Genomic DNA, 26,691 nt, shown 5'->3' with positions numbered 1-26,691 from the left:
CGAGTAGCAGAACTGGACACGAGTACAAGTGCAGTAGCAGAATTGGACGAGTATGAGTTCAGCGAGTGCAGTAGCAGGATTAGGCGATGACGAGTGCAGTAGCAGAACACGAGTACGAGGGCAGTAGCAGAACACGAGTACGAGGGCAGTAGCAGAACACGAGTACGAGGGCAGTAGCAGAACACGAGTACGAGGGCAGTAGCAGAACTAGACGGAGTATGAGTGCAGCGAGTGCAGTAGCAGGATTAGGCAATGACGAGTGCAGTAGCAGAACATGAGTAGCAGAACTGGACACGAGTACAAGTGCAGTAGCAGAACTTGACGAGTATGAGTGCAGCGAGTGCAGTAGCAGGATTGGACGAGTGCAATAGTAGGATTAGGCGATGAGATAAGAGTAGTAGGAGAGTGAGGTCTGAGATTCTTTCTCTTAGCAACGTGTAAAAGAAAGATATATATATATATTTTTTTTCTTTTGAGAAGCAACATAAATGGATTATTCTCAGGAAAAAAAAAAGTAATATAAACAGATTATTCTCAGAAAAAAAAAAAGTAATATAAAGGGATTATTCTTAGAAAAAGAAAAAAAAAAGTAATATAAAGGGATTAGAAATCAAAATGAGTAGTTAAGGGGGAAAAAAGTAACATAAACGGATTATTCTCAGGGAAAAAAAAACAGTAACATAAAGGGATTATTCTCAGAAAAACAAAAAAAAGTAATATAAAGGGATTAGAAGTCAAAAAGAGTAGTTAAGGGTAAAAAAATAAATTAACTCATGACATGTGGCAAGTGGAGAGCAGATTGTCCTTATTTGTAAGATTTAATCCTTATAAAGGGATTACAAGTCAAAATAAGTAGTTAAGGGTAAAAAAGTAAATTAACTCATGACATGTGGCAAGTGGAGAGTATATTGTCCTTAAGTGTAAACTTTTGTCCTTAAATGTTCAAAACCAAATGTTGTAGAGTTTTTTGTGTTTTGAAATCCTATCAAGGGGGTATATGTAGTTTGCTATATAAAAAAAAAAGAGTTTTTCTCTCAACTAGGTTTTCTCCAAAACCCTAGCGGCCTCCTTGCTGATCCTTCATCCCAGCCTCTCCTTCACGTCTTTTCATGGCGTCCATTAACGCAGCTAGCTTTACGGCCTCCTTGGCTCTTGCTGAGGGTGGTCAAGCCCCTGACCTTGGCAAAATTGGTGGAGGCCCGGTGAAGAAATCCTCCCAATCCTTTCTTCTCGGGAAACCTCTCACTTGCAAACCTGTGGACTCTGCCAATTTCAAGTCTCACTTCTTTCGAACTTGGATGATGGAAAAGGAACTTAGGGTTCAAGAAAAGAATGATAATCTATTCCTATTCTCTTTCGGCTCAGCCCGAGACCGAAATAAGGTTCTCAAAGGTGGAGTTTGGTGTTTTGATCGTGCCCCGGTCTGCCTAGAGGAGTACGACGGAGTTCTACCCATTGCTGAAGTTTCCATGAAACATGTTCGGATCTGGGCTAGGGTTTCAGGTATTCCCCCACTGTATGAAGAGCCTGATAACCTTGTCCTCATTGGGAATCTCTTGGGGGGTTTCCTGGATTATGACAAGAAGGAGTTTCGAAAAGGATCGATGCACATTTTCTTCCTGCATGACATCTCCAAACCTATTCTCTTTGAGCGTAAGATCTTCTTGGATACAGGGATTGAACCAATCTTGAAGTTTCAGTTTGAGCATCTCAAAGGTAGGTGTTCTCTATGCTGTCTGCTTACGCATTCGGGAGTCAAATGTATGGCACCCAACCCAGCCATCTCCACCCTTAGGGTTATCCCGTTTGGTGGTCCTCCAACTGCAGGTGGAACTTTCTCTTTTTCAGCCCAGGTCAGCCGAGAACTCCCACAACCCTCCTCTGCCTTGCTCAAGAAGAAAAAGCCGATTATCCGAAAGTTAGACAGATCCTTATCAGAAGTTGATCCATCTGCGAGCTCTGTGCCCGATATGACTGCTGTGGAAACTGATGAACCTGTAGGAGCACAGCAGACGGAGCAGGTTGGGACTGATGCTTCTGGTTCAGCCTCCAGGGTTAGGGGTTTCAAATCTAGCCCATCTGTTCAGACTATGCAAGTGGAGCCGAAGGTGTATAAGAAAAGAAACAAGACTGGAGGTTGCACTCCCTCCCCAAAGAAATTCAAGACAATCCTGGGTGGTACTATACCCATACTGCAAGCAGATGCCCTAGGGTTGATTGAAGTTGTTAATGAGAGTGAACAAGGAGTTCTAAAGAAGAAGATTGGTCGACCTCTAGGAAGCAAGAATAAACATCCTCGCCCACAGAAGAAGATGAGTGGGACTTTGCGTCTGACTTACCCTTCGGTTGATGTTGCTCATGAGATTAGCCCTAAGAATAAGGGCAAAGGAAATCTCTAAGCTTCCTGTAGCGATACCTAGCATTTGATTCCAGTCTATTTCTATTTAAGTTTAGTTTCTCTGATTCTACACCAATTGAGGTCCTTGGCAATTAGGGTTACTCTAGAGAGGGTTTATGTAATGACCTTGATTTTCAATTTAATTTCTTATATTTTGTGTGGAATTAATAAAGTTCATTTGCACGAATTTTAGTCTCAAAGACTTGCTCTTTCGGTATTATTTGAGAAATCGAAATATAAAGAAATAACAAAAGCTCGAAACGTACGATTTTAGAAATTGACTTTTTATACGTACGGAATTTGGGAATGCTTCCTTCATGAAAGTTGTAGAGCGCGTCGATACGAGTTCGTGCATATGTGGAATGCAAAAATCAGAGTTCGTACGAATTAGTTATCTCTTTTAGAAGAAATTTCCAACTCGGGTATATAAGGAAGAAACCCTAGCATTTTTGGAAACTTTCCATTTTTCACCCGGCCTCCCTTTTTGGAAACCACTGTTCATTCTCTCTCTCTCTCGCGCGCGACCGAGCTCAGAAACAGGGCAAGCTTCACTGAGCTCTCCCTCCCTCCACCGGCCATCAATCGACACCGGACAACTTCCATTGGCTCCGCCTCGACCTTGCGCAGTTGCCAGTGGCAGCCTTGCGCCGCGGCACGGCCTGCAGCGGCTGCTGGAAGCTCCGTTTGGTTTAACCCTGATTTGGTTCCAAGCTCGATATCTCACGCTACTTGCCAAACTTCATCCTCGTGCTCGCCTAAACTTCCGGAAGCTCTCAGAAGCAGCCTTGCACGGCGGCGCGGCCCGTAGCAACGGCTGCAAGTCAACCCCGATCTAGATCGAAACGGAGCTATCGATCCAAATATCTCGGGCTACAGGACGTCGTTTTGAGTGATTCTTCAACCAGTGAGCTCACCTTGAGTTGCTGAACAAATATCCTGAAGGGATCGAAGAGAGTGAAGGAGGTTTTTACGCAGATCGGAGCTCTCGCCGGATTCTGGAAATTTTCCGGCCACCGTAGCTTCTAAGGTAGATTTCGATCCCTTCTTGATGTTTTTTGATGTCATGCCTTTAGAGTTTTTTGATAAGCATGATGAGATGAAGAGGAGCAGCCCGACCCCGACACCATTGGTGGTGGTCGGCGGCGGCTCTGCCACTAACCCCGTACATTTTTAGATTCTACATCTCAATACGATCATTTCGATGTATTATACGCATTTTTTGGATATCGTATGATTTAGTTATGAATTTTACAATTTCGATCGATTCGATCGTTTGATTTGTGATCTGTGAAGATCGGACCGTCCGATTGACTAGTAATTTTGTTATATTGATCGTATGACTGTCCCAATGACTTTGTGTGGTCATGGGCTATGATCCGACCGTTGGATCATTATTAAGTGTGGTTTATTGAATCGGTTACTAAATTAGGATCGTGTTGATTAGGTGATTGACGGATCGATTGAGGACGATTTAGGATCGTTGTTTTTAGGCTATTGAGAAGACGCAGCTAGATTGGAGTTGAGTAAATCTCACATGGTTCAATTACGAACCGAATTATTTAATTGTTGGAATTGGTGTGATAATTGTAAATCGTTTTCAAATTTAATGCTTTGTTTGAAATAATATGAACTCGATCGACTACGGTTCATAGGGCTACGGCTTCCAGGTAAAAAAATGAATTTAAGTATAAAATGAATTTCTTGGTTTTAAAGTGTGTGAACTATAGTTGGTATTAGTGGTCATTCCTGCGTGAATGACTACGTATATATATATATATTTACGTGGAATATATATCTGGATGGTGTGGCATTGTGATATGTGAAATTTTGTTGATTTATATTGTTGAAAGAGTTATTTGGAGTTGTGATGTGACAATTGTGAGTCAGAAGGTTTCAGTGGTAAACTTGGGTTTATTTTGAGGACCGAAGGGTCTGAAGTTTGAAGGTTACAGTGGTAACCTGGATTTCTATTCTGAGGGCCAAGTGGTCTGAAGTTTGAAGGTTACAGTGGTAACCTGGATTTCTATTCTGATGACAGAAGGGTTTGAAGTTTAAAGGTTACAATGGTAACCTGGATTTCTATTCTGAGGACCGAAGGGTCTAAAGTTTGGTCGTAAGGTTGAACCTCGGCAGAGGTGACAGGTTACGATTCAGTTGAGCTCGAGTCTGTCGTTGTTCAGGGAAGGTTTTTGGGGTTTTTCATTTGTGTTTACGTGAGATTGAGATTTCTATGAATTCTATTGCTTTCTTTAATTGTAATCTCCTGAACTAAAATTCGACGCAGGGATTACTATAATTTGAATTGGGTGACTTTGGTGATCTCCTGAACTAAACTTTCGATGCAGGGATTACTAATTGTTACCTAGTGTGATTGTATGTTTGGTTGTGTTTGTGATCTTAAATGTTGTTGCTTTAATTCATCTCACGAATTGAGAAATTATAAGCATGCGTGACGTGAGTCACTTTAATTTAGTTTACTCATACGGGCTGAAAAGCTTACCGGGTTTGTTGTTTACAATCCCGGTGCACTATTCCATGTTGTAGCGGTTGTTCCTGCAGGTCAGGATCCCCAGGGCTGAGATCGAGGCGAGTAGTACAGGCAGCGCTAGCTTCATAACCCATTTTTGTTAGCGTACTGCTATTTTTGGTATGCTCCTAGTGAGCGTTTACATTTGAATATCCATTTGTTGGATTTTTGTAAACACTTGTAGTTGTTACTTAGATTTATTCAAAAAGTTTCTTGTAATTATAAGAGTTGGTTTAATTATCGCGTTTCTGATTTGAATATCTTTATTTGAAATTCGGGACGTGACAGTTTAGATAGTTGTTGGATTTGTCTCCTTCTGCTAGGTTAATTGTTTGTGCTCCAGATGTTCCCAATGGGGGTTACCTGTTATGTGCTTAACAGGTTAGACCAACTAGGTATTACTTGGTGTAAGACAGCATATAATGTACGTGCCTTCTGGCCATTGATAAGTAATGAAATTATCTACTTCTAAAAAAAAACTAAATCCAACAAACATATTGAAAATAAAACAAAGTCCTAACGAAACCTATAAACCCTTACTGAGGACAGATCACGCCCATACGGGCCAGCTATGAAGGCAGGTAAATCATCCCACCAGCTAGAGCCAACATTAATAGCTCCATAGTTTGCTACATTAATTCACTACTAAAAAAAATTGCATTCGCTTCAGAAATTTGCGACGGCATTGATTTCCGTAGCAAAAACTAGCATTGGCGACGGTATAAACGACGGCAGTTTTTCCGTTGTATATATTTGGAAAGTGTGCTACGGCAATTAAATGGGGTAGTATGATTAAGGGCGAACACGACGTCGTATTACAATTGGTGTTTATTCAAAAGGACTCAATTCACACCTATCCATTTACTGTAGCTTTGCACCTCTCTCTCTCTCTCTCTCTTGATGCCGACGTCCTTTCGGCGTTATCTGTGGCAGACTGGCAGGGCTCCAACATCGTTTTCAGATCTGTGGCTAGGGCTCTAAATCTTTATCCACTTCGCACTCTCTCTATTAGAGTTGGATCTAAAGATACTTCGCATTGTTTTCAGATCTGTGGTAAGCACTTTGCGAAACTTCTTTGTTTGGATTGGACGTTTTCTATGTTTCATGTACTAAAAGCATAGCTCGCTTGATTTAGTTGCCTCAAACCCTAGTTGCCTTGCAGCAACTTCTGGAATAGTGAAACCTTGGAACTCGCCTTCTGCTAAAATGGGTACCTTCTTCGCTCTTCTTCTCTCATTCTTGTTCCACTTTTCGATTTCTTCACTTCCTTTCAGTCATGGGTACCTCTGATTTTGCTGAAATTGTTAGGATTTGTTCAATTTTTAAATTTTTTTTATTCTGTGATGCTAATCTTGAAATATGGTATGATTTCTTAGGTATCTCTCGATGCTCAAGAGACGTGCCACTGGATACAAGAAGAAGGTGTGGAGAAAGAAGCTAAAGTAAGATTCTTTCATGGTTCTTGTTTTGATATATATGTTAGATCTTTCAGTTGATTACTATGGGTCATGTATGACAATGGCTATACTTTGTTTTGATTTCTTTTTTCTTGTGTTCTGTATATGTTCAAGCTTTGATTTGGTACTGGAAAAGGGTTCACTGTTTAGGTTTTTCAGTTTATTTAATCGAACCAAGGCTTTGAAGCTAATTATTGTACACAATCATTATGAGCATGGCTTGTATTTTTTCTAGTTATTTATAGTTGCTGAACCTATTTATTTACCTTGGTTTATTTTTCATCACCTATTGAATTGCAAAGAATTTGAATTTTGTTGCCTAATGATATGAACTGTATGATGCAGTGGCTGATGTTTTCTTGTGGAAGGATAAGAAGCTATCAGGAGGTTGATAATTGCACAATGTTAGTCTTAGTTTTGTTAGTTTAGCAAGATTGATACCTGCATATATTGAAATTATCAGCAATTCAGCATTGCAGCAGCTCATCTCAAGAGAAACAAATCCCCTCCAAAGTCAAGTGAGTCCCTTTCTTTCCAAAAGATAATGTACCCTGCGGTTTTCATGTAATAGCTTTAATATCGATGAAATTGTTTGTCAAGGAGGAAAGTGAAGATACATAACTATTACTTGAAATGTTTGAAAACTCTGATAATATGGCTCTACATAATCTCAGTTTAAGCCTTCTTCTATTTCAGTTGGTCAGCTTTAATATCCAATTGCTCCATTGTAGACCAGAGAGTCATTGCAAATTTTATTTCTACTGACAATCATTGAAGGAAGTAAACCCACTATGTTTCATTAGTTATAAAAATTTCTACTGGTTGAGTATGCATATATCAATAATGAAAACATAAAAGAACCTCCACTGCAATAAGGTCCTAACAGCGGGTTTGATTGTTCCTGCCTACACACATTTGTAGCGGGCTCAACCTGTTTTACTTCAGCATTTGCTCTTGGCTTTCGTTAAGCGGGTTTGCCTCTTTCTCTCTCTCTCTCTCTCTCTCTCTCTCTCTCTCTCTCACACACACACACACACATTATATTTACTACTGCAAGTCTTTATTTAATAAATCAACTACTGCAAAGCCATTTTCTTTGATTATAAATCAAGGACAGCGAGATATCTTTTCTTTTTAACTACATCAGCATCTGCAAGTCTGCAACTTAACACTAAACATAGGCCAAGCATATAAATTAAGCAAAGTAGGCTCAAAGTCAATGGTGGTGTTCCAGCTAACATGCTCACACCAGTTGCAACTGTATATATCTTGCCATCCAACAAAGAAATAACACAGAAAAGACTCTCTGGTGCATTATGCTCAAACCAAATTGGATCATATAAAACCTGGAGTACTTTATCTAGATATCATAATAATACTCACGTTCTGCACTGCAAGGAAACTTGAGTTCTTGGAGACACACAATCCATGTCCTTTACTTGTGTTTTTGTGTGAGAATATATTAATCTTTTTGATAATCAAAATCTTGATCCTTCGCTGCAGAAGTGTTATTAGAAAGGAAGTGTACACTCAGTTTGGCACCATTCTTAATAATTGCGCTTGAGTTTTGTTTAATATTGTTGAAAATTGCATGCTTTTATTGTTGATTGCTGAGAAATTGAAGTGAAAAGAATGTGCTTTCTATTCTCTAAGTCTTAACCTTTGCTTGCTTGGTATTTTCATCATTAGAATTCTCAAGTTTATTTTGCATTTCTAGTGTTTTTGTTTTTCATTAAATGGACTCATTTACAATGCCTTTGAGATTTTGCAAGTCACAATGCTGGTGACTGGTGAGTTTGGCTTTGACTACAATTTAGTTTGATATAGCATCTGTTCTTTTTACAATGTAAACCACAATACTGACTATTATGTATTGGATTTAGGGATGGTGTCAGCGAGTCTCAATTCAACCAAGTCTTGAACATTGAATTGGATCAAATCATTGAGGTTTTGTGAGCTCCCCATTTCTCTTTAATTTTGGGTTCAATTTGGAAATTACCTCACCTAGTGTTTGTCTTTTGTCATGCTATGTCTATGTATACACTGATTATACATAGTGAATCAAGTTGTAGACTTCATGATTTTCTTCTGTCAATAGGTAATTATAGTGTAATAACCTGTGACCTGAACTCTGTACTAATAAACTTCTTGAAATTTTATAGACTAACCAGGCAGTGAGAATGTCAGCTACTTTCTATATTACAGGATGGCTAGCAATCTATTTCTCTGAGGTATATGCTGTTAATTTGGATCATTTGTACTTTTGCATTTAATTGAAGGCAATCAAATTGTATCTTATTACTAAAGGCACTAATTAAAAGAGGTTAAAAATCTGATGCAGGGAGCATGGTCACTTGACATAGGAAGGTTTTTAACTGGATATCGAATTGGAGTTTTCTCTTATGTGGTAAATCTTTTTACCAACTGATGGTTTTAATTCTTTATGATGACATAAATTTTAAGATATTCATAACATTTAGCAACGTGTATCAACAGGTCCCAATATTTATAGCAGAAATTGCGCCAAAAATCTCCATGGAGGGCTTACAACACTAAATCAGGTAGGGCAGATATGAGCATTGGTCCTAAATTAAAACTATATGATCATTAACATACTGTTTTCCAGTTGCCTATGGTTGTTCTGCAACTCATGATTGTTACTGGATCGTCAATTTCATTTTGTAATAGGAACAATTATAAGTTGGAGGACACTTAGGGCCTGCTTTGGTTGCTCTTTACAATCCACTTCAACTTGCAGCTTCAGCCTTTTTATCAAGAGTTTTCCTTGGATACCCTATTTATTTGGGAAGGTTTGCTCCCATCACACCCTTGATTTCTGTAATTAAATCCTTTTGTTTTTTCTGTTATTAAATCCTTTTGTTAGTTGGCCATAGATGTTAAGTTACTTTTTTTGTACTCTGCTATTTTTTCTGGAACCACTTTTGAATATTTCTTTACCAGATTAGCAAAAGTTGAAGCCTTGGTAGTGTAGCTTGTAGTTTTCATTTGGTTAGTGGATTTGTTTGATAAGATAGTTTTGGTAACTTAGAGGAAGGGTTAAGTCCATTGTTTTAGTGAGAAACACTTTTCAAATGAATGTGATGAAGTAATGGATTTGCTATTTGGTGCTTGTACATGCAATTGTGGTTGGACTTCAGAGTGCTGTTCGCTAACATCTCAAAATGGAACTTTTGTTGCAGATGGTTCTGGGGTAAGGTGCCTCAATTGCGTTTAATGTCTATTTATGGTCAAAAAGCACAAGTTCCTAGTGCAATTATCATCGATGGTGCATGTCCTTAACGTCTATTCTTACTCCCAATTTATTTTTGAGTTGAGAATGCGTAACCTTTACTTTTATAAGTTGAGATATATTAACATACTTGGATTAATCTTGCTTGTGTTGTTGCTGCCGTATTGTGGATAACGGTCCCTGGTTCTCAGTCCTCATATTTTCTAGTCTTTGTTGGTCTCTATTAGCAACTTTCTTCCTATTGTATTTGACATCATTGAGTTGCTGACTGAAATTTTTTCTTCTTTGCAGTTGCCAGACTTATGAAGGTGGTATATCTGGGGAACCGGGTTCTGAAGCTCATGGTGGGTATGTTTCAGACTTATACCTATTTAAAGACTATATATGTCGATTTGGATGAATGTTCTCTCTGCCGGCCTTTGTCTGATAATGTTGAGGAGTTAAGTGACTTTAGTTGAAGTGGATGAAAAACACTTGCTAATAAAATTATCTTTATAAACTCTTCGGGTGGCCTCCTCTTACAAAGTTGAATATCTATGTCTTTTTGGCTTCGAGTCTTCCATTCACTCACATGTCAAACTGTTCTTCTGCCATTTGTCACGTCCTTGGCAAATTACTTGAGAAAATTCTATATGTGAGGCGGTGACAAATTTACTAAGGTTAATTATCTTAGTGAACTTTTAGAGACATGTATTTTGCTTCCATCCCTGATCAAAAGCAAGATTAATCCAAGTTGCATCAGTTCTTGGTGTTACGATTCTGATCTTGTTACTTCTTCACTACATACGCACTTCACCTACTTCATGTGCTTATATTCAGATACTGAGTTTGCCAAAGCATGGAGACAACAACTCAAAGAAGCCTGAAAAAAAAAAAAAAAAAAGCTAAAGTTTCCTAGGCATAAGCTGGTATACACTTACTTGGGTGCTGCAATTCTTTATCATCGATCCTGAACTAGTACATAGGTAGTGCCACAATCTTTATGTATGAAGAAATTCTAATCAATGTGCCACAATGGGCTTTAGTTATTTATTTCGCTGATGTGAGGTTGTAATTGTTGGTTGGTTTAGTTATAATGGATTTGATATTGTAGTTTAACTTCAGATGCATGTATAATAGTTTTCATTTTTGAATGTTCTTAGAATGAAAATATGGTGCAATTAGCACCATATATATATATATATATATATATATTTTAATTCTTTTTTTGCGACGGCAACCTTGCCGTCGCAAATACCTCCACATAGATTATCCTGAAACAAACAATGCGACGGAAGCCTGCGTAGCAAATAGCCGTCGCAAAACAATAACTGATGCGACGGTAAGAGAATACCGTCGCAATTATCTTTTGCGACGGCATTTTACCGTCGCAAATGGATTTTGTGACGCTACCTATTGCAACGCCAATATTGCCGTCACGAAAGGCTTATTTTTCAATCGCGAAAAGTTTTTTCCGTCGCGAAAAGTTTTTTCCGTCGCAAAAGCAATTCTTTTTAGTAGTGATTGAATGTCTTAGGCTTAGTCACTTAGAGGAATTGAATACATTAATTGAAGTAAGGGTCAATTAGAATTAATGCTGTTCATTTGGGTTTTAATCGATTCTATTTGTATATGATACATTCATGTTTGGATAATCAAAGTTTGATTTCCTTAGTAGCCATGGCTTCCTCCATGATTTCATTTGGGTTATAATCAAAGTCTGTTTGAATGATGCATTGAATACATTAATTGTCTATTTCCATAGCTCCTCTGTTGCTGTATATAATCTATTAGAATACTTTGCTTATATAGCTAAAATTAACCCAATCCATTTTCAATTCCTGACTATGTCCCTGCCCGCCAATATAGCAAAGAAAAACATAGAGAACAGAGAAGTACTGTTTAGGGACAAAAGAAAAAAAAAAAAAGAAGAAGAAGGAGAAGATATCGAAGTTAAATTCATTAGATTGAACAAGTACACGTACGTACAATGAAACTTTAGCTGATGCTAAAATGAACGATCATAACAATTGAAATGAAAAGCGAAAGGAAATGCAACAGCTAAATACAAATTACACCTTGGTGCAATCAGTTGGCTTGAAGGACACAGTCTTCTTCTTAACGTCATATCCCACTAAGAAATCTGCCTGGGCCACGTTCCCATAGAGCGAAGGAACCAAAACCGCCGGAGCAAAGGCAAAGCACAAAGCCTCGTCGCTCACCCTAATAAAGGTGTTATTTGGCTTCAACTTCACATTCCCGCCGCTGAAATGCACAGTAATATTTGGCAACTTCAAATACTTGGATTGACTCACCTTATAGCAAAGGGGTATTCCAATCTGAGAGTCGTTCACGCGCTCCCCGCCGACAACCTTGTCAACTACTTTTTCTAGTTTCGAGTAGAATGATGGCTCCAGTAGGGTTAGCGTGGTGCCGGAGTCGATTATAATGTTGCCCTTACTAGATGCTGAAGATGATGATGTGTAGGGAACTTTCACGTTGCCAACGCTGATAGCCTTCAATGTCAAGAAGAAGAAGGTTTTTTGGGTTGGGTATTCGACAATGGGAGTGGACACAACGCCAGAGCCGGAAACCACAGCATTGTCACCAAAGTTCAACTTGCTTGTTTGGTTACCTTCCCAGGCAAAAGGAACTAAGCAATACGAAAACTTTCCATCTATAGAAGTACCCAATTGGGTAATGAGTGACTCGTCGCCACCTCCAAGCCCAACTATGCCAGACTCTTTTTTGTCAAAGGTTCCAGTATTGTTGTGGCCACACCCGATTATGGTTTTCGGGAACGAAACGTTTCTCCCGGTAGTGGAAGCTAGGGTTAGAGTATCCACGGCAAGGTTTCCGATTGTGTACTGAATACCATAGTCCACTTCGTATTGGCAAGCCGAACCCGAACCACTCCCCTTGGCGGGGCACCTGCCTTTTAGTTCAGTGCATTGGTTTGAAGAGCAATGAATGGTTTTGTAAGTAGATGATTTTGAGGGGTCGAAAATAGGATCAGTTTGCGTGTAGCAATTAACACAAGGCTCGCACTGCGTCCAAATGAGGTCACTGCCGGTGTCTGCGATGGCCTTGATCGAAAATGGAGGTGTTCCGATTGACAACTCCATGAGGTACTCGCCGCGGTTGCTGATTAAAGTGGACTCAGCTTGGTTAGGCTGAGCTACCGAAGAGTAAGCTGTTGGTTTTAAATGGCTGAGTCGGCCGAAGGAACGGTGAAAGGCATTCTTCAAGCGTTGGGATGGAGTTTCTGAAGGGTTGTAGAAGGGAGAGCGAGGTGAGTCACGGTGAATCAGGTCCACGGTGAAGCCTCCTTTAGCAGAGACCGAAATGAAATCAGAGACACAGAGAAGAAAGAGTGCAAATGCTGTTGTTGCTAGGGCTGCCATGACTAATTAGGCAACTGGCCGGTTTTGTAACATTTGTGGTACTATGGGTTTGTTATATAGTTGGTGAAAGAGAAAAGAAGGCAAATGGTTTTGCTGATATGATTTTGCAAAGCATGCATGAATATCAGTTAATATCGGAATTAAATTACTATATGATTTTGATTGTCCAGATTAGATTGCTTTCCCTTTATGCTTTGATTGTATGAATCTCATCATTGAATTTTTCCTGTAAATACATAAGTTTCCATATTGAAGGAAGATTACAAGTTAACTGAAGTAACCCAGGATTTTGCATGAATTTAACCCAAAAAATGATTAGGTTAATGGGCTTAAATGTGGAGGAATTAATGCCCCATGCACCCACCTTATCATGAGTTGTTAAAATTGGTGGTGAACTGTCTTTGCCTTTTTTTTTTTTTTTTTGGTATAATGAACTGTCTTTGGCTCTTTGCCTTGGAAGAATATATAAGATTTTTTTGAATAATGAATATATAAGATTACAGATAAGTTTAACTAATCGATGATTATACTTGCATGAATCTTTCTCAAAGGTATGATTAGGTTAATGGACCAAAAATTGGATCTATATGGGATTTGACTTCCAACAAACATATATGGAAATAACTCTTGTAATGGCTAGATTTCATGAGGTGAGCTTTTATTGACTCTCCAGATCCTTACTAATTATTGGAGGAACTAATTATAAAATATCACCAAATTAAGAAGCTATTTTCATTTTCATACTCAACTATCAAATATTTGCATTTGCATGACTTAAGTTTCATTCCATTAGCATTTTGATAACTTGACCACTAAAACCGTTAAAATATGCTGATAATCAAAGACATTTGTGTCAATTCATCAATTTTGAAAGTAAAAATAAAATTTCTTCATTGAACTTTGTAATTGAAATTAAATTTTCTTCATTGGGATTGTTTCTTGGGGAGTGAAATTCGTACTCCATAAATTACAATCCACACTCCATGTTTTCTTTTATAGTATCTTAACATCACATGTTTACAATCCACACTACAAAAGGACAAAACTGAAAATATTAGAAAAGGAAGTATGAAGTGTGAATTGTAAAATGGGGAGTGTGAATTTCACTTCCCTGTTTCTTTTTTTGGTTCAGAACGCTTGTTCATCGATGCACACCAAGACCAATGGATTGCTTTGATTGAATTGTTTCTTCTGGATAAACTTTAGTCTCTTCTCTCCCAAGAAAAATTGTTTTGGAGGCAATGAGCAAAGGTGAGTTGGGTCAGAGAAGGTGACAGAAACACTACAGGTTTCTTTCACCGTAAGGCAGCAAACCAGAAACGTAAGAATGCTATTCATGGTTTATTCGATGACCAAGGTGTTTGGCATGATGATGATGATGGAGTGGAACAAGTGGTTACGAAGTACTTTACTGATATGTTTACTGCTTCTCCGATTGACATGGATGCCATGCTTCAAACTCTAAATACCATACAGCCTTGTGTAACATCAGCAATGAATGCTCAACTTTGTGAGCAATATTCGGAGGAACAAATTCGGATTGCTCTATTCCAAATGTATCCTACAAAATCACCAGGGCCAGATGGAATGCCCCCATTATTTTTTCAACACTATTGGAAAGATACTGGGAAGGATGTAATAGAGCCTATGCAGAGCTTTTTACATACCGGGCTGTTGTTAAAACATGTGAATTTTACTCACATTTGTTTAATTTCAAAAGTTGACAATCCTTTGAGGATGTCGGATTTACGGCCAATTGCCCTTTGCAATGTTCTCTATAAAATATGCTTGCAGGCTATTGCAAACAGGCTTAAGCTTTTATTGTCAGAAATCATTTCACCTTTTCAAAGCGCTTTTACACTTGGTAGATTGATTACAGACAATATCTTTGTTGCCAATGAGGTTGCTCACTTTATACACAACAAAAGGGCAGGGCATGATGGTTATATGGCTTTGAAATTGGATTTAAGCAAGGCATATGACAGAATGGAATGGGAGTTTCTCAGGAGGGTGTTGGAAAGATTTGGTTTTTCTCGGGTTTGGATTGAACTTGTAATGCAATATGTAAACTCGGTAAAGTTTTCTTTTTTGATTAGGAGAAAACCTAGAGGACTTGTTACACCTAGCAGGGGTTTGAGGCAAACTTACCCTTTGTTACCTTACTTGTTCTTGATTGGTGCAGAAGGTTTTTTTAGTGCTTCTATAGCAGAAACAACATCTTGGCTTGCTGCCAGGTATTGAGGTTTGTCATGGTGCCCCTTATGTGAATCACTTACTTTTTATAGATGATAGTATGCTATATGCAGAGGCTTCACTTGAGGCATGTTATGAAATACAAAATGTGATTGATACTTAAGGCAGAGCTTCAGGACAACTTGTGAACTTTAATAAATCCTCAGTTGTGTTCAGTAAAAATGTTGGCACAGATTTGTAGGAGGAAGTGGCTTCGTTAATGGGAGTAGAAATAGTGAAGTCTCATGAAAGATATTTAGGGTTGCCAACTTACGTGGGATGTAAGAAAACAGCAACTTTTCAGTACATAAAGGATAATTTGGCTAAGAAGTTAAAGAGTTGGTAAGGGAAAATGCTCAGTGGAGCCAGAAAGGACATTCTAATCCGAGTTGTTGCTCAAGCCCTTCCAACATATGCCATGAGTGTATTTCAATTGACAAAAAAATTGTGTGGATTTGGAACAAATGTGTGCAAGGTTCTGGTGGGGAAGCACATATGAGATACATTGGAAAGGTTGGGACAAACTTTACCTTCCTAAAGAAAAGGGAGGTTTGGGATTTCAAAGCCTATCTTATTTCAACCTAGCTATGCTTGCAAAGTAGGCTTGGAGGTTAGCTAGCAATCCGGAGTCTCTCATTACTCGAATTTATAAGGCAAGATACTTTCCTGATAGTTCTTTCTGGCATGCTTCGACCCACAGTGCTCCATCTTATTCTTGGAGGATCATTTTTGGGACGAAAGATTTGTTAAAATCAGGTTCATATTGGCAGGTGGGTGCTAGAAATATTGTGAGTGTTTGGACTAATGCATGGGTGATTACCAAATTCAATTTCCATTTCTGGTCGGACAATGTATAATGAGAATATGATAGTTTGGGAATTGACTTGTGCACCAGGCTTGTGCGATGAGGCTAAAATCCGGTCCTTGTTTAATGGGATAGAGGCAGAAGCTATCTTGGCAATCCCTCTCTCTAGACGTCTAGTGCATGACATAATTGCATGGAGACTTGAAAAAAAAAAGAAAAAAAAAAAAGGAGAGTTCTCGGTAGAGATAGGATATAGACATGCTTTTTCTGATAAAGTGGAGAGGCCAACGATGTTGGATGGTACAACCCCTCAATTTTGGAAGAAAATCTAGCACCTGGCAGGAACAGCTAAAGTGAATATGTGGAAGATTTGTCACAATATACTTCCTTCTCTGGAGAAGTTGGTAACAAAACATGTTACTCTTGACTCACAACTTTGTGTACTTTGCATTGGGATGATTGAATCAACACTATATTTGTGTTGGGATTGTCACTTTACTCATGGAGTCTTACGCTCAACTGTTACGCAGGCTCAAGTATGTTTCATTACTGAAACAGATGGAATGGGAATTTTGGAATGGATTCTCTTTTGTTCAAGTAGGTTGTCTTCAACTCTGTTTGATCTTTTCATCTTTCTTTTATGGAGTGTGTGGAAAGAAAGGAATACTAGAGTTTAGGAAGGTAAAGCTAAGAGTGTGAGGATGTTGTTTTATTTTCCACTTCCAGGATACAAGATTATATCTATCATAATTCTTGTAATCTTGGTCATGGTAGAGGAGCTGATAGAGAGGTTCATTGGCAATGTCCTCCAATTGGTTGTGTCAAAATAAATATACATGGGGCATTTGTGATTGCTTCTGAAGCAGGTGCCATTGGTTTGGTCTTGGGAGATAGCTCAGGAAACTTTCTTGTGAGTAAAGGAAGGCCAGTGTTGGGTTTGGTCTCGGCTGATTATGCTGAACTTCTAGCGTGCAAGGAGGCACTTGAGCTCATAATTGAGCAGTCTTTGCAACCTGCAATTGTGGAGACAGATTGTTTGGTTATTAAACAGCATCTATCTAGCTCTGGTGTTAACTTGTCTAGACTGGGGCATATATATGAAGACTTAGGAGTGCTTTTGGAAGCACTAACTAATGTTCGGATAGTGCACACAAGAAGAGATGCAAATAAGGCAGCTCATTTGATGTTTGCACAAGCGTCTGCTATAGGTCAGGCTTTTTTTTAGTCTTCTGTTCCTTCTTTTCTTCATGAGGTTATTACTCATGAACTTTGTAATCACTAGCTGCTTCCTTTTTAATAAATTTTGACACCATTCATCTCAAAAAAAAAAAAAAAAAAAAAACGATAGCAATTGGTATGGTAGATTTAGTTCTAATTGTTAGTTATTTCTTGCTAACTTCCCCATATTACCCTCATCCTTATACCCAGCAAATCTCATTTTTGTACCCAGAAAATCTGGGTATTCTTCAAAAGAACCTATCTGCTATCATCAATTTAGCAGGAATCTCATAATTGTGGTATGGCAACGACAATTTTTTTTTTTTAGGGAAATGGAATCAGGTTCCAAATATATTACGACGTCACTACGTCAAGCTAGAGGGTTTCAAGCAATGACCAAAATTTCGAGTATCGAGGAAATATCGATCGTTCGAAAAGTGGAAATTTCGACGGAAATTTCGAGGATATATCGATATCTATAAAAAATCAAGAAAAATGATGGAAATTTGAAGAAAAATGTGGAAATTTTAAATGAAACTTTTGGAGATGTTTATTTGGTCAATTATCTACTATCTTTTGAAAGAAAACCTTGAATAAATATTATTACATAGTGAGTTGTAGTAATATAAGGTGATATAGTATATGCTGAGTCGTTAACAATTCTTAAAAATTCACTTTAAACATCTCAATTTTTTTTTATGGGTAGAAACCTAATGGGAGACTAGACCATCAAGCCATATATGCATATTTTTTTATAGAAATCGAACACTGCATATTGAATTACGTGAGTACCTTAGAACCACATAGAAGACATATGAGATTTAAAATTTTCACTATCTTCATCATCTCTCACTATAGAGCCTATGTATTTTGGAAATAGTCATTAAATGAACCTCGCTCTTATAGTTTTGCATATATATATATATGTGTGTGTGTGAACAATATGGTTTAGAGGAAATTAGCTGCGGGTTTTTGTGCTAATAATTATTTCAAACAAATATTGCTCAATTTTGGCCATAACTATAATTATCTGTAGGTGTAAAATTTAGAAAATTGTAGAAAATCTAGAAATATTGGTGAATTTTGAAAATTGGAAGTTAGTTATTGATTAAATTTAGAAAAGTTTCAGATTCGTCACAAAAAAAAAAAAAAGATGTTATATAAATATATATATAAGTTACCTCTATGAGTCAAATGGAATGGCAGCGGAGTTGGTTGAGCTGCTTGTGCGTTTCACAATCAATCAAGGTTCGAACCTAGTCAACCGCATTGTGGTGTTATTTAGCAATTTGAGTGGAATTTATCAGTGATATGCGGAATATTTCCGAGATTCTCTCCAGACTTCCGGATATTTCCCAAAATATCGCGATATTTCGGTAGTTTCGCGCGATATTATGGGGGTATGTAAGGAAAGTTTCGAGACTCTAAAAAAACGATATTTTCGGCGATATTTCGCCGAAATTATCTAAATTTCAGTCCTTGGTTTCAAGAAACTACTCATAGTACAAATTTAAGCACAATACAGATTGCGAAAAGTAGCCCAAATCTCCTAACCAGAAAAACTAAAAACCTAAAGGAACTGCAAGGAAAAATAAAACTTCCTAATCCTACACCATCCAAGAATGAGAACATTCAAGAAATAGATAGAGGACTAGGAAGTGAAAAGAAAAAACAAACAAGCTAAAAATAAAAGAGAAAAATAAAAGAGAAAACGAAAATACAGACCTACACAACCCGAAACAAAGCAACTATAATGAAGCATTAACGCCTAAAGACCCAATGGTGTAGGTCTCTGCAATCAGCATAGCCAAAGCTTAGTCGAGTCAATGTAGATCTGTAACCCTAGCCCTCTTGAGGTAGGGCATTTAGCTCCTCTGAAGACGGCCTCCCAGCAGCCACTACTGAAGTGGGAGTAGATACAAGCTTGGGCTTGTTCCGCTGACCACCAGGTCTGCCCTTCTTCTTCAAAATTTTTCCATCAGTTACTGGGACCTCGACTAAGCCATCAGACAGCTTCAGACGTTTCCCATCCTCGAGCCTCGGGCTGGCAAATTCTACCGATCCAAACCAACCAACCGAGTCCGTCCCGAACCAAGCAAGTCGGTTACCAAGAGTTTCGGTTACCGAACTTGTGGTACGGTACAACCGTACCGAGTAGGTGTAATTGGTACGGTAATGGTATGAAATTTTAAAGAAATACGGTATACCGTACCGTACCACGTATTTAATATAATATTTAATTATTTTAAATATTTTTTATATAATTAATCATAACCGTTGATTTTATTCCATATTAACTAACAACCGTTAGATTAAAACTTTGCAAACCCTAATCCCATTCCCTCAGACCCTCTCTCAGTCTCTGCCAGTCTGCCTCTCTCGACTCACCTCGTCTCTCTCTCTCTCTCTCTCTCTCTCTCTCTCTCGAACCCGAGCGAGACTAATGCCTCTCTCTCAAACTCTTGGTCCAAACCCTAATCCCTAATCCCTCAGTCCCTCTCTCGACCACTCCCTGTCTCCCTCAGTCTCTCTCTCTCTCTTGAACTCGAGTGAGGTTCTGAGCCTCTCTAACTGTTCCAAGAATCGAATCGTTCGACCCATTCGATTTCATTTCAGGTCAAATCGATTCGATTCAAAGTAGCTGAACAATTGCTGCAGTAAGAAACCCAAATCAAAGACTCCAGCAAAGAAGCCCAAAGGCAGTGTTCTTGAGCAGAGTCAGTCTCTCTATTCTTCTCTCTATAAAAAGATTGTGTCTTTATGTATTGATTGGGTCTATCTTTGATTTTTATGTATTGGGTTTCATAGCTGAAGATTTTATTAATTTGACAGGAATTACTGGTCTTAATTTTAAGTTGTCTGGTTGCTCAAGATTGTTCTTTAAAAAGGCAGTTTATCATCCGATCTATCCCATTTACTCTTTTCTCTCTTTTCCATTTCAGATTGTTCTTCATGTTGGCGGTACAATCTCCTTTGTTTCCCCATAGTCCTGTTTGATAAAGCTTTCATCTTTTTACATCTTACTCTCAACTTGTGGCTGGAATGAACTTAATTCACCTGATTCCAGTAATGGGTAGTGATTTTGATTGTGTTTTTGGTCTCAAGCAAACACTTTGAGATTGTACTTGACCTGCATACGCAACACTCTAGATGTTGCAATGTGCCTGCAGGTACTATCTATATCTATATATCTATGTCTATATATCTGTCACTCACAAAAAGTCTTCTTCTTATCATGCCTGTTGAATGGCTTGTGATGTATGCCACCTGCAGAATTTTCCTTGTCAAGAAGTTGAAAGGCATAACATGCCAGAAGTTGAGTTAAAGTAAGTTCATCAGCTGCACTTTGATCTTAATAATATTAGACCAGCTTCCCCTTTAATTATCATTTTCAACTAAAATGGATTTGCAGAAACTTTGACTCTTTGAGTGAGGCAGGGAGCACAACAAGCAAATATGCAGTGACGATGAGATGAAATTTCAAATTTGAGTCTTTGAATACTTTGTTTTCAACTATTGTCCGCTTTGTTATTGTATCATTCATTCGTATGTGTGAACTGTAAGTGATAGTATGAACTGATGATGAGATGAACTGTAACTGACTAAGTGATGATATGAATTATGAAGTGATGAACTGATGGAGGCCCAATCTGAAGTGATTAAGTGATGATATGAATTATGAACTGTAACTGACTAAGTGATGAAATGTATCATTCATTTGGGTTGTAGCTGAAAGCTGGCCCAATCTTAAACTCGGTTGGAGGCCCAACCAACCGATACCGAGAAGTTGGTATACCGACTTTTGTGGCTGGTAATGGTACTTCATTTTGTGTACCAATAAGTTCTGGTACGGTAGGTGGTTTTGGCCTTGAAGGGCCGGTACCGTACCGAACCCAGCCCTACTTGAGCCACTCCTCCTCACAAAGTTTTCTCACACCCAAAACCCTAGATAGGTGGCCAAAAAGACCAGCGGCTCCTTCAAGTTCAACTGATCCAGAGCCCAGCCCAACAGCACTAGTCAACTCCGCAGCATTAGTCAAACCGGACCCAACAGCACAAACTGGCCCAATAGCCTTAGTTAAACCCAGCCCAACAGTCAACCCTAATTTAAATTTAGGGTTTCCCGCCAAAAATCTGGGCTAGATTTCTTCTCATCCTCACCGTCTGCGTTGCCTCAACCTGCACGGCACCAGAAACCAGCACCGGGTCCATCTCAGCCAAACTGGACTCCAGCAGTTCCACAACCAGACTCGGTTCCTCCACCGCCGTCGCTGTCATCACCAGCTTCCGGTCACACTCGGCTTGCAAATCCCACGGCATTTTTCATACTGGAATTCGAGTTCCACCGAAATCTCTAGCGAGAAGCATACCCTATGCCTAGCCCAGATGCGATGGCGCACATCGTGGATCAACTTGATTCTTTGGGTGGCTTCCTCACGTCGCAACGCCCCTTGATCAGCCTTGATAAAAGTACCCAACATGTTGCCAAGCCGGGTGAGAGCCCGATCGTTGCGCATGGCCATTCTCAGACCCGTCACCGCCACCCACACCTCTAGAAAGTACAGAGGCACCTCTGCCAGATCCCCAACACCATCGTAATCTACCAGCAATAACATCAAGTTGCTGTAGTACCAAGGGCCTCCATGAAGAACACAGTGCTTCACCTCCTGCTCCTTGAATTGGAATACGAAGACCCCCCCTCCTCTTCACTGGTTAGGACCCCTTCATTCATCCTCCATATTCCAGACATCGCTGCCGAGAATGGCGGAATAGCCACCGGCTTCTTGGTTAGTAGACGTCCATACAGGTAAAAAAATGGGTCGCAGATCGCATCCCCACCCCCAACCAAGCTCACTACGGCCTCCTCCGACAAGGCGAGAGACACCACCATCCCCTCCGCCACCATCGCTGCACCAATCTCGATCATTCTTTTAGCTACGAAGAAAACCCTAGCAGAGCAAAAGTCGACCTTTTTGGCTTTTATCAGATATAGTAATTCATAGCAAGGGCAATTGGTTGGGTGAATTTACCATTAATTATAGTGATTTTTTCTTTGATCTAATATTTTTAGTTGGGTGAGTAAGAATATTTAAAAAAAAAAACCGACACTTAGTAGAAGCAAACATTTGTTGAAAGTAATTTATAGAATAGTTGTGCTGCTGAGTTTGCATGCTAATAATAATTATCTTTTAGTTTATCAAAACCTTTACTATTCATCCTCCACAACAGATGAATTCTGTACGGTTTTTTAAACATAGAGCAAGAATAAAGGGCCTATAATCACATGAATTTTTCATGAACCCGTTGAATTTGTGAGTCGTATTTCAATGTGATGAATACTCGATCAAAATGAAGTTGACCCGGAGGCTTGGTGGGATTGGATTCACAAAGATCAGAAATTTAGATTTTTTGTTGCTGGGTAGTGAATACATGGGTATTTTGGGAAAGTTAATTAATATATTTAAAAAAAAAACTAATTGATGAGTGTATTAAGAGATTTGCTGGGTACATTTAGAATGATCTTTATTTATTTTAGTTTTGGTCTTGTTCTTTTATTTTGTTTTGCTCAACATATTTATTCCAAAATAATGTATATGTTATAAACTAGAGATTTTTTTTTTTTTTTTTTTGAGGAAAGCGACGAGGGCGAAATAATATATTCATCAAATGAAAAGCAATAATCTTATTATTCTGGACACAGAACACCACTAATTAACTAAGCCAAAGGAAATGCAACATTTAAATACAAATTAGAACTTGGTGCAGTCACTTGGCTTGAAGGACACAGCCTTGCCCTTAAGGTCATATCCCACCAAGAAACCCGCTTGGGCCAGGTTCCCATAGATCGAAAGACTCTGCGCCGGAGCAAAGGCAAAGCACACAGTATCATCGCTCACCCTAACAAAAGTGTTCTGCTGCTCCAACTTCACATCAGCGCCGGTGAAATGTACAGTAATATTTGGGACCTTAAAATCCTGGGATAGACTCACCTTAAAGCAAAGAGGTATTCCAATCAGAGGATCGATCACGCGCACCCCGCCGACAACCTTGCCAACTGCTTCTTCTAGCTTCGAGTAGAAGGACTGCTATAGTATGGTTAGTGTGGTGCCGGAGTCGATTATAATGTTGCCCTCACCAGAGCCTGAAATTGAGGATGAGAAGGGAATTTTTGTGTTGTCGACGCTTATAGCGTCCAATGTCAAGAAGAAGAAGGTTTTTCGGGTTTGATCTTTGACAATGGGAGTGGAAAGAACGCCAGATCCGGAAACCACAGCATTGTCACCAAAGTTCAACTTGCTTGTTTGGTCACCTTCCGAGGCAAAAGGGATCAAGCAATATGAAAACTTTCCATCTATAGAAGTACCCAATTGAGTAATGAGTGACTCGTCACCACCTCCAAGCCCAACTATGCCAGACCCATTCTTGTCAAAGGTTCCATCATTGTTGTGACCACACCCGATTATTGTATTCGGGAAAGAAACATTTCTCCCGGTAGTGGAAGCTAGGGTTAAAGTGTCCACGGCAATGTCTCCGATTGTGTAAGACAGATCACCATAGTTCACTTTGTATTGGCAAGCCGAACCCGAACCACTCCCCTCGGCGGAGCACCTGCCCTTTAACTCAATACATTGGTTTGAAGAGCAAGGAACGGTTTTGTAAGTAGACGATTTGGAAGGGTCGAAAAGAGGATCGGTTTGCGTGTAGCAATCAACACAAGGCTTGCACTGCGTCCAGATGAGGTCACTGCCGGTGTCGGCAATGGCCTTGAACGAAACCGGTGGTGTTCCAATTGACAACTCCATGAGGTACTCACCACGGTTGTTGATTATAGTGGACTCGGCCTGGTTAGGCTGAGCTACAGAAGAGGGAAGTTGTTGGCTTAAAATGGCTGAGTCGGCCGAAGGAACGGCGAAAGGCATTCTCCAAGCGTTGGGATGGAGTTTCTGCAGGGTTGTAGAAGGGAGAGCGTGGCGAATCGCGGTGAATTAGGTCAATGGTGAAGCCTCCTTTGGCAGAGACTGAAGAGAAATTAGAGACACAAAGAAGGAATAGTGCAAATGCTGTTGTTGCTAAGGCTGCCATGGCTAATTAGAGAACTTCTTTTGTGACATTAATTTGTGGTACTATGGGTTTGTTTATATAGTCTGTGAAAGAGCAAAAGAAGGCAAATGGAATTTGCTGACATGATTTTGCAGAGCATGCATGAATATCAGTTATCATTGGAATTAAATTACTATATGATTTTGATATCCCAGATTCTGTTGCTTTATTTTTTTTATGTTTGGATTGTATGAATATCATCAGTGAATTTTTGCAGTAAAGGCATAGGTTGGCATGTGAAGGAAGATTATAATTAGCTCAAGATCGAGGATTTTTGCATGAATTTTTCCTAAAAAATGGTTAGGTTAATGGTCTTACATGTCATCCCGAAAAGTGGATCTATATTATGGGATTTGATTTAATACAGATATGGAAATTATTGGAAATTACCTTGAACAAGGTGAATGAGCATGACAGATACCTTGGTTTGCCTATGAGAGTTGGCAAATCCAATACAGCAATCTTTGCTTATATTAAAGAGAAGCTAACCAAAAAACTTGTTGGATAGAAGTCCAAGTTGCTGAGCTCTGTTGGCAAGGAGGTTGTAATCAAAGCAGTGGCATAAACCATGCCTTTGTACACTACGAATTGTTACTTACCACCCAAGACATTATGTGACGACATTCATCAGTTGTGTGCAGGCTTCTTCTGGGGTGATGAGGAAAACAAAAAGAAAATTCACTGGCGCAGTTGGGAAAGATTATGTGTCTTACAAAACATAAGGGAGGTCTAGGCTTCAAGAATTTGCATGCTTATAATCTTGCAAGGCTTGCAAAACAAGGTTGGAGATTGATCAAGAACCCAACCTCTCTTATTGCTCAGATATATAAAGCAAGATATCACCCTCAGTGTTCGTTCTGCAATGCTACTTTAGATGATCAACCTTCATTCTCTTGGCGGAGTATTCTACAAAGTAGACCGGTCCTAACTGCAAGGGTACATTGGCAAGTCGGTGATGGAACACAGATAGATCTCTAGATTGACAAGTGGATTCTGGACTACCCAAATTACATGATCAGCAAGCCTCCCAACTGTGAGTTCACTAAAGTATCTGAATTAATTGATTCTACCTCGATAATTTGGATAGAGGCTACTGTTACTAATTTGTTCCCACAACACATTGCTACAAAAATTCTAAGCCTCCCTTTGAGTCGTAGAGTGCTACAGGATAGAATTGTATGGAAGCCAGAGCAAGGTTGTTATTCTGTAAAAACAGCCTACTGGTTAGCAAGAAGTTTGGTGATGGGTAGTGTTTTAGCCTCAACTTCAAATGGTGACTTGTACGAACCTTTGTGAAAAGGACTGTGGAAGTCTAAGGTACCGGGAAAGGTGTTAAACTGTGTATGGAGAGCTTGTTAGAACCTGTTACCTACTCGATCGAGTGAAACTTATTTCAAAAGGTTACCAAGGTGAGTTGAAATGTATCTCCTGCTCTCACCAATATGAAGATGTTGCTTATGTCTTTTGTGCATGTCCACTTGCTGCTAACATTTATCAGGAGAACCATTCAACCTTCAACCTCTTGTCTCTCCCATTTTCAATTTTAAGGAATGGATGCTTGAGCAAGCAATAAATCTCAAGGCTGAGGTTTTTTAAAAGTTGCTTGTGGTACTTTGGGGAATCTGGAAGAACAGAAATGCGACCCTTTGGTCTAATTCTGCTCAAACTGCACAAGATATAGTTTGTAGTACAATGGCTTGGTACCATGATTACCAGCTAGCTCAAGGCCAACAGTCTATACAGCCTAAAGTAAAGCAAAAAACATGGTGGTCTCCCCCTAAACCAGGCTATCTGAAGCTTAATGTTGAAGGAGCATTTTTGCCAAGTCGAACTAAAGGAGGAGTTGGTGGTGTCCTCCGAGATGATCAAGGTCATTGCATTGCGGCTTTTGCTCATCATATTCAGTTTTTAGCCCTTGGGGATGGCATAAAAACCCACGGGTATGGGTACTCACGGGTACCCATTCCATTTGGGTAAAAATATTCGGGTATGGGTAGCAATAAATTATCCATGGGTAAATGGGTGATGGGTGTTAGATACCCACTCAGGTATGGGTATATCTGCAGGTACCCATACCCATATAACTTATTAAACTTTTTTCTTTTTATATCCAAACTTCCTACACAATTTTTTTTTTTTTTTTTATACAATTTTCCGGAGTCATCGACTTCGCCGGCTCCAGCGTCCTACACATGGTCGGAGGCATCGCCGGCCCCTGGGGAGCTCATATCGAAGGTCCGAGAATCGACCATTTCGACCATTCTGGTCGCTCCGTTGCTCTCCAAGGCCACAGTGCCACCCTCGTCGTTCTCGACACTTT

At 39.3% G+C, this 26,691-nt stretch overlaps 2 protein-coding genes and 1 pseudogene across 2 annotated transcripts; 1 reads left to right on the top strand and 2 right to left on the bottom strand.

The window, feature by feature from the left end:
• The first annotated feature begins 5,808 nt into the window (after window positions 1-5,808).
• LOC133713793 (sugar transporter ERD6-like 8) lies at window positions 5,809-10,770 on the top strand. Its single transcript, XM_062139825.1, has 12 exons — window positions 5,809-5,978; window positions 6,061-6,135; window positions 6,321-6,367; window positions 6,728-6,769; window positions 6,854-6,900; window positions 8,266-8,329; window positions 8,545-8,613; window positions 8,724-8,789; window positions 8,879-8,943; window positions 9,071-9,192; window positions 9,924-9,980; window positions 10,452-10,770. Exons 2-9 carry the CDS (start codon window positions 6,132-6,134, stop codon window positions 8,936-8,938), a joined length of 399 nt encoding a protein of 132 aa, XP_061995809.1. The 5' UTR covers window positions 5,809-5,978; window positions 6,061-6,131; the 3' UTR covers window positions 8,939-8,943; window positions 9,071-9,192; window positions 9,924-9,980; window positions 10,452-10,770.
• A 913-nt stretch (window positions 10,771-11,683) lies between these two features.
• Window positions 11,684-13,015, bottom strand: LOC133716440 (aspartic proteinase CDR1-like). The gene has a single exon (XM_062143150.1). The coding sequence runs from the start codon at window positions 13,013-13,015 to the stop codon at window positions 11,684-11,686; it is 1,332 nt and encodes a 443-aa protein (XP_061999134.1).
• Window positions 13,016-23,020: 10,005 nt separating this feature from the next.
• Window positions 23,021-24,353, bottom strand: LOC133716439 (aspartic proteinase CDR1-like; annotated as a pseudogene).
• Between the last annotated feature and the right edge of the window lie 2,338 nt (window positions 24,354-26,691).

Source organism: Rosa rugosa, chromosome 6, assembly GCF_958449725.1.
Source record: "Rosa rugosa chromosome 6, drRosRugo1.1, whole genome shotgun sequence".
NCBI lineage: Eukaryota > Viridiplantae > Streptophyta > Magnoliopsida > Rosales > Rosaceae > Rosa > Rosa rugosa.
Note: the sequence above shows the minus strand (reverse complement) of the source record. Positions and strands in the feature narration are given on the sequence as shown.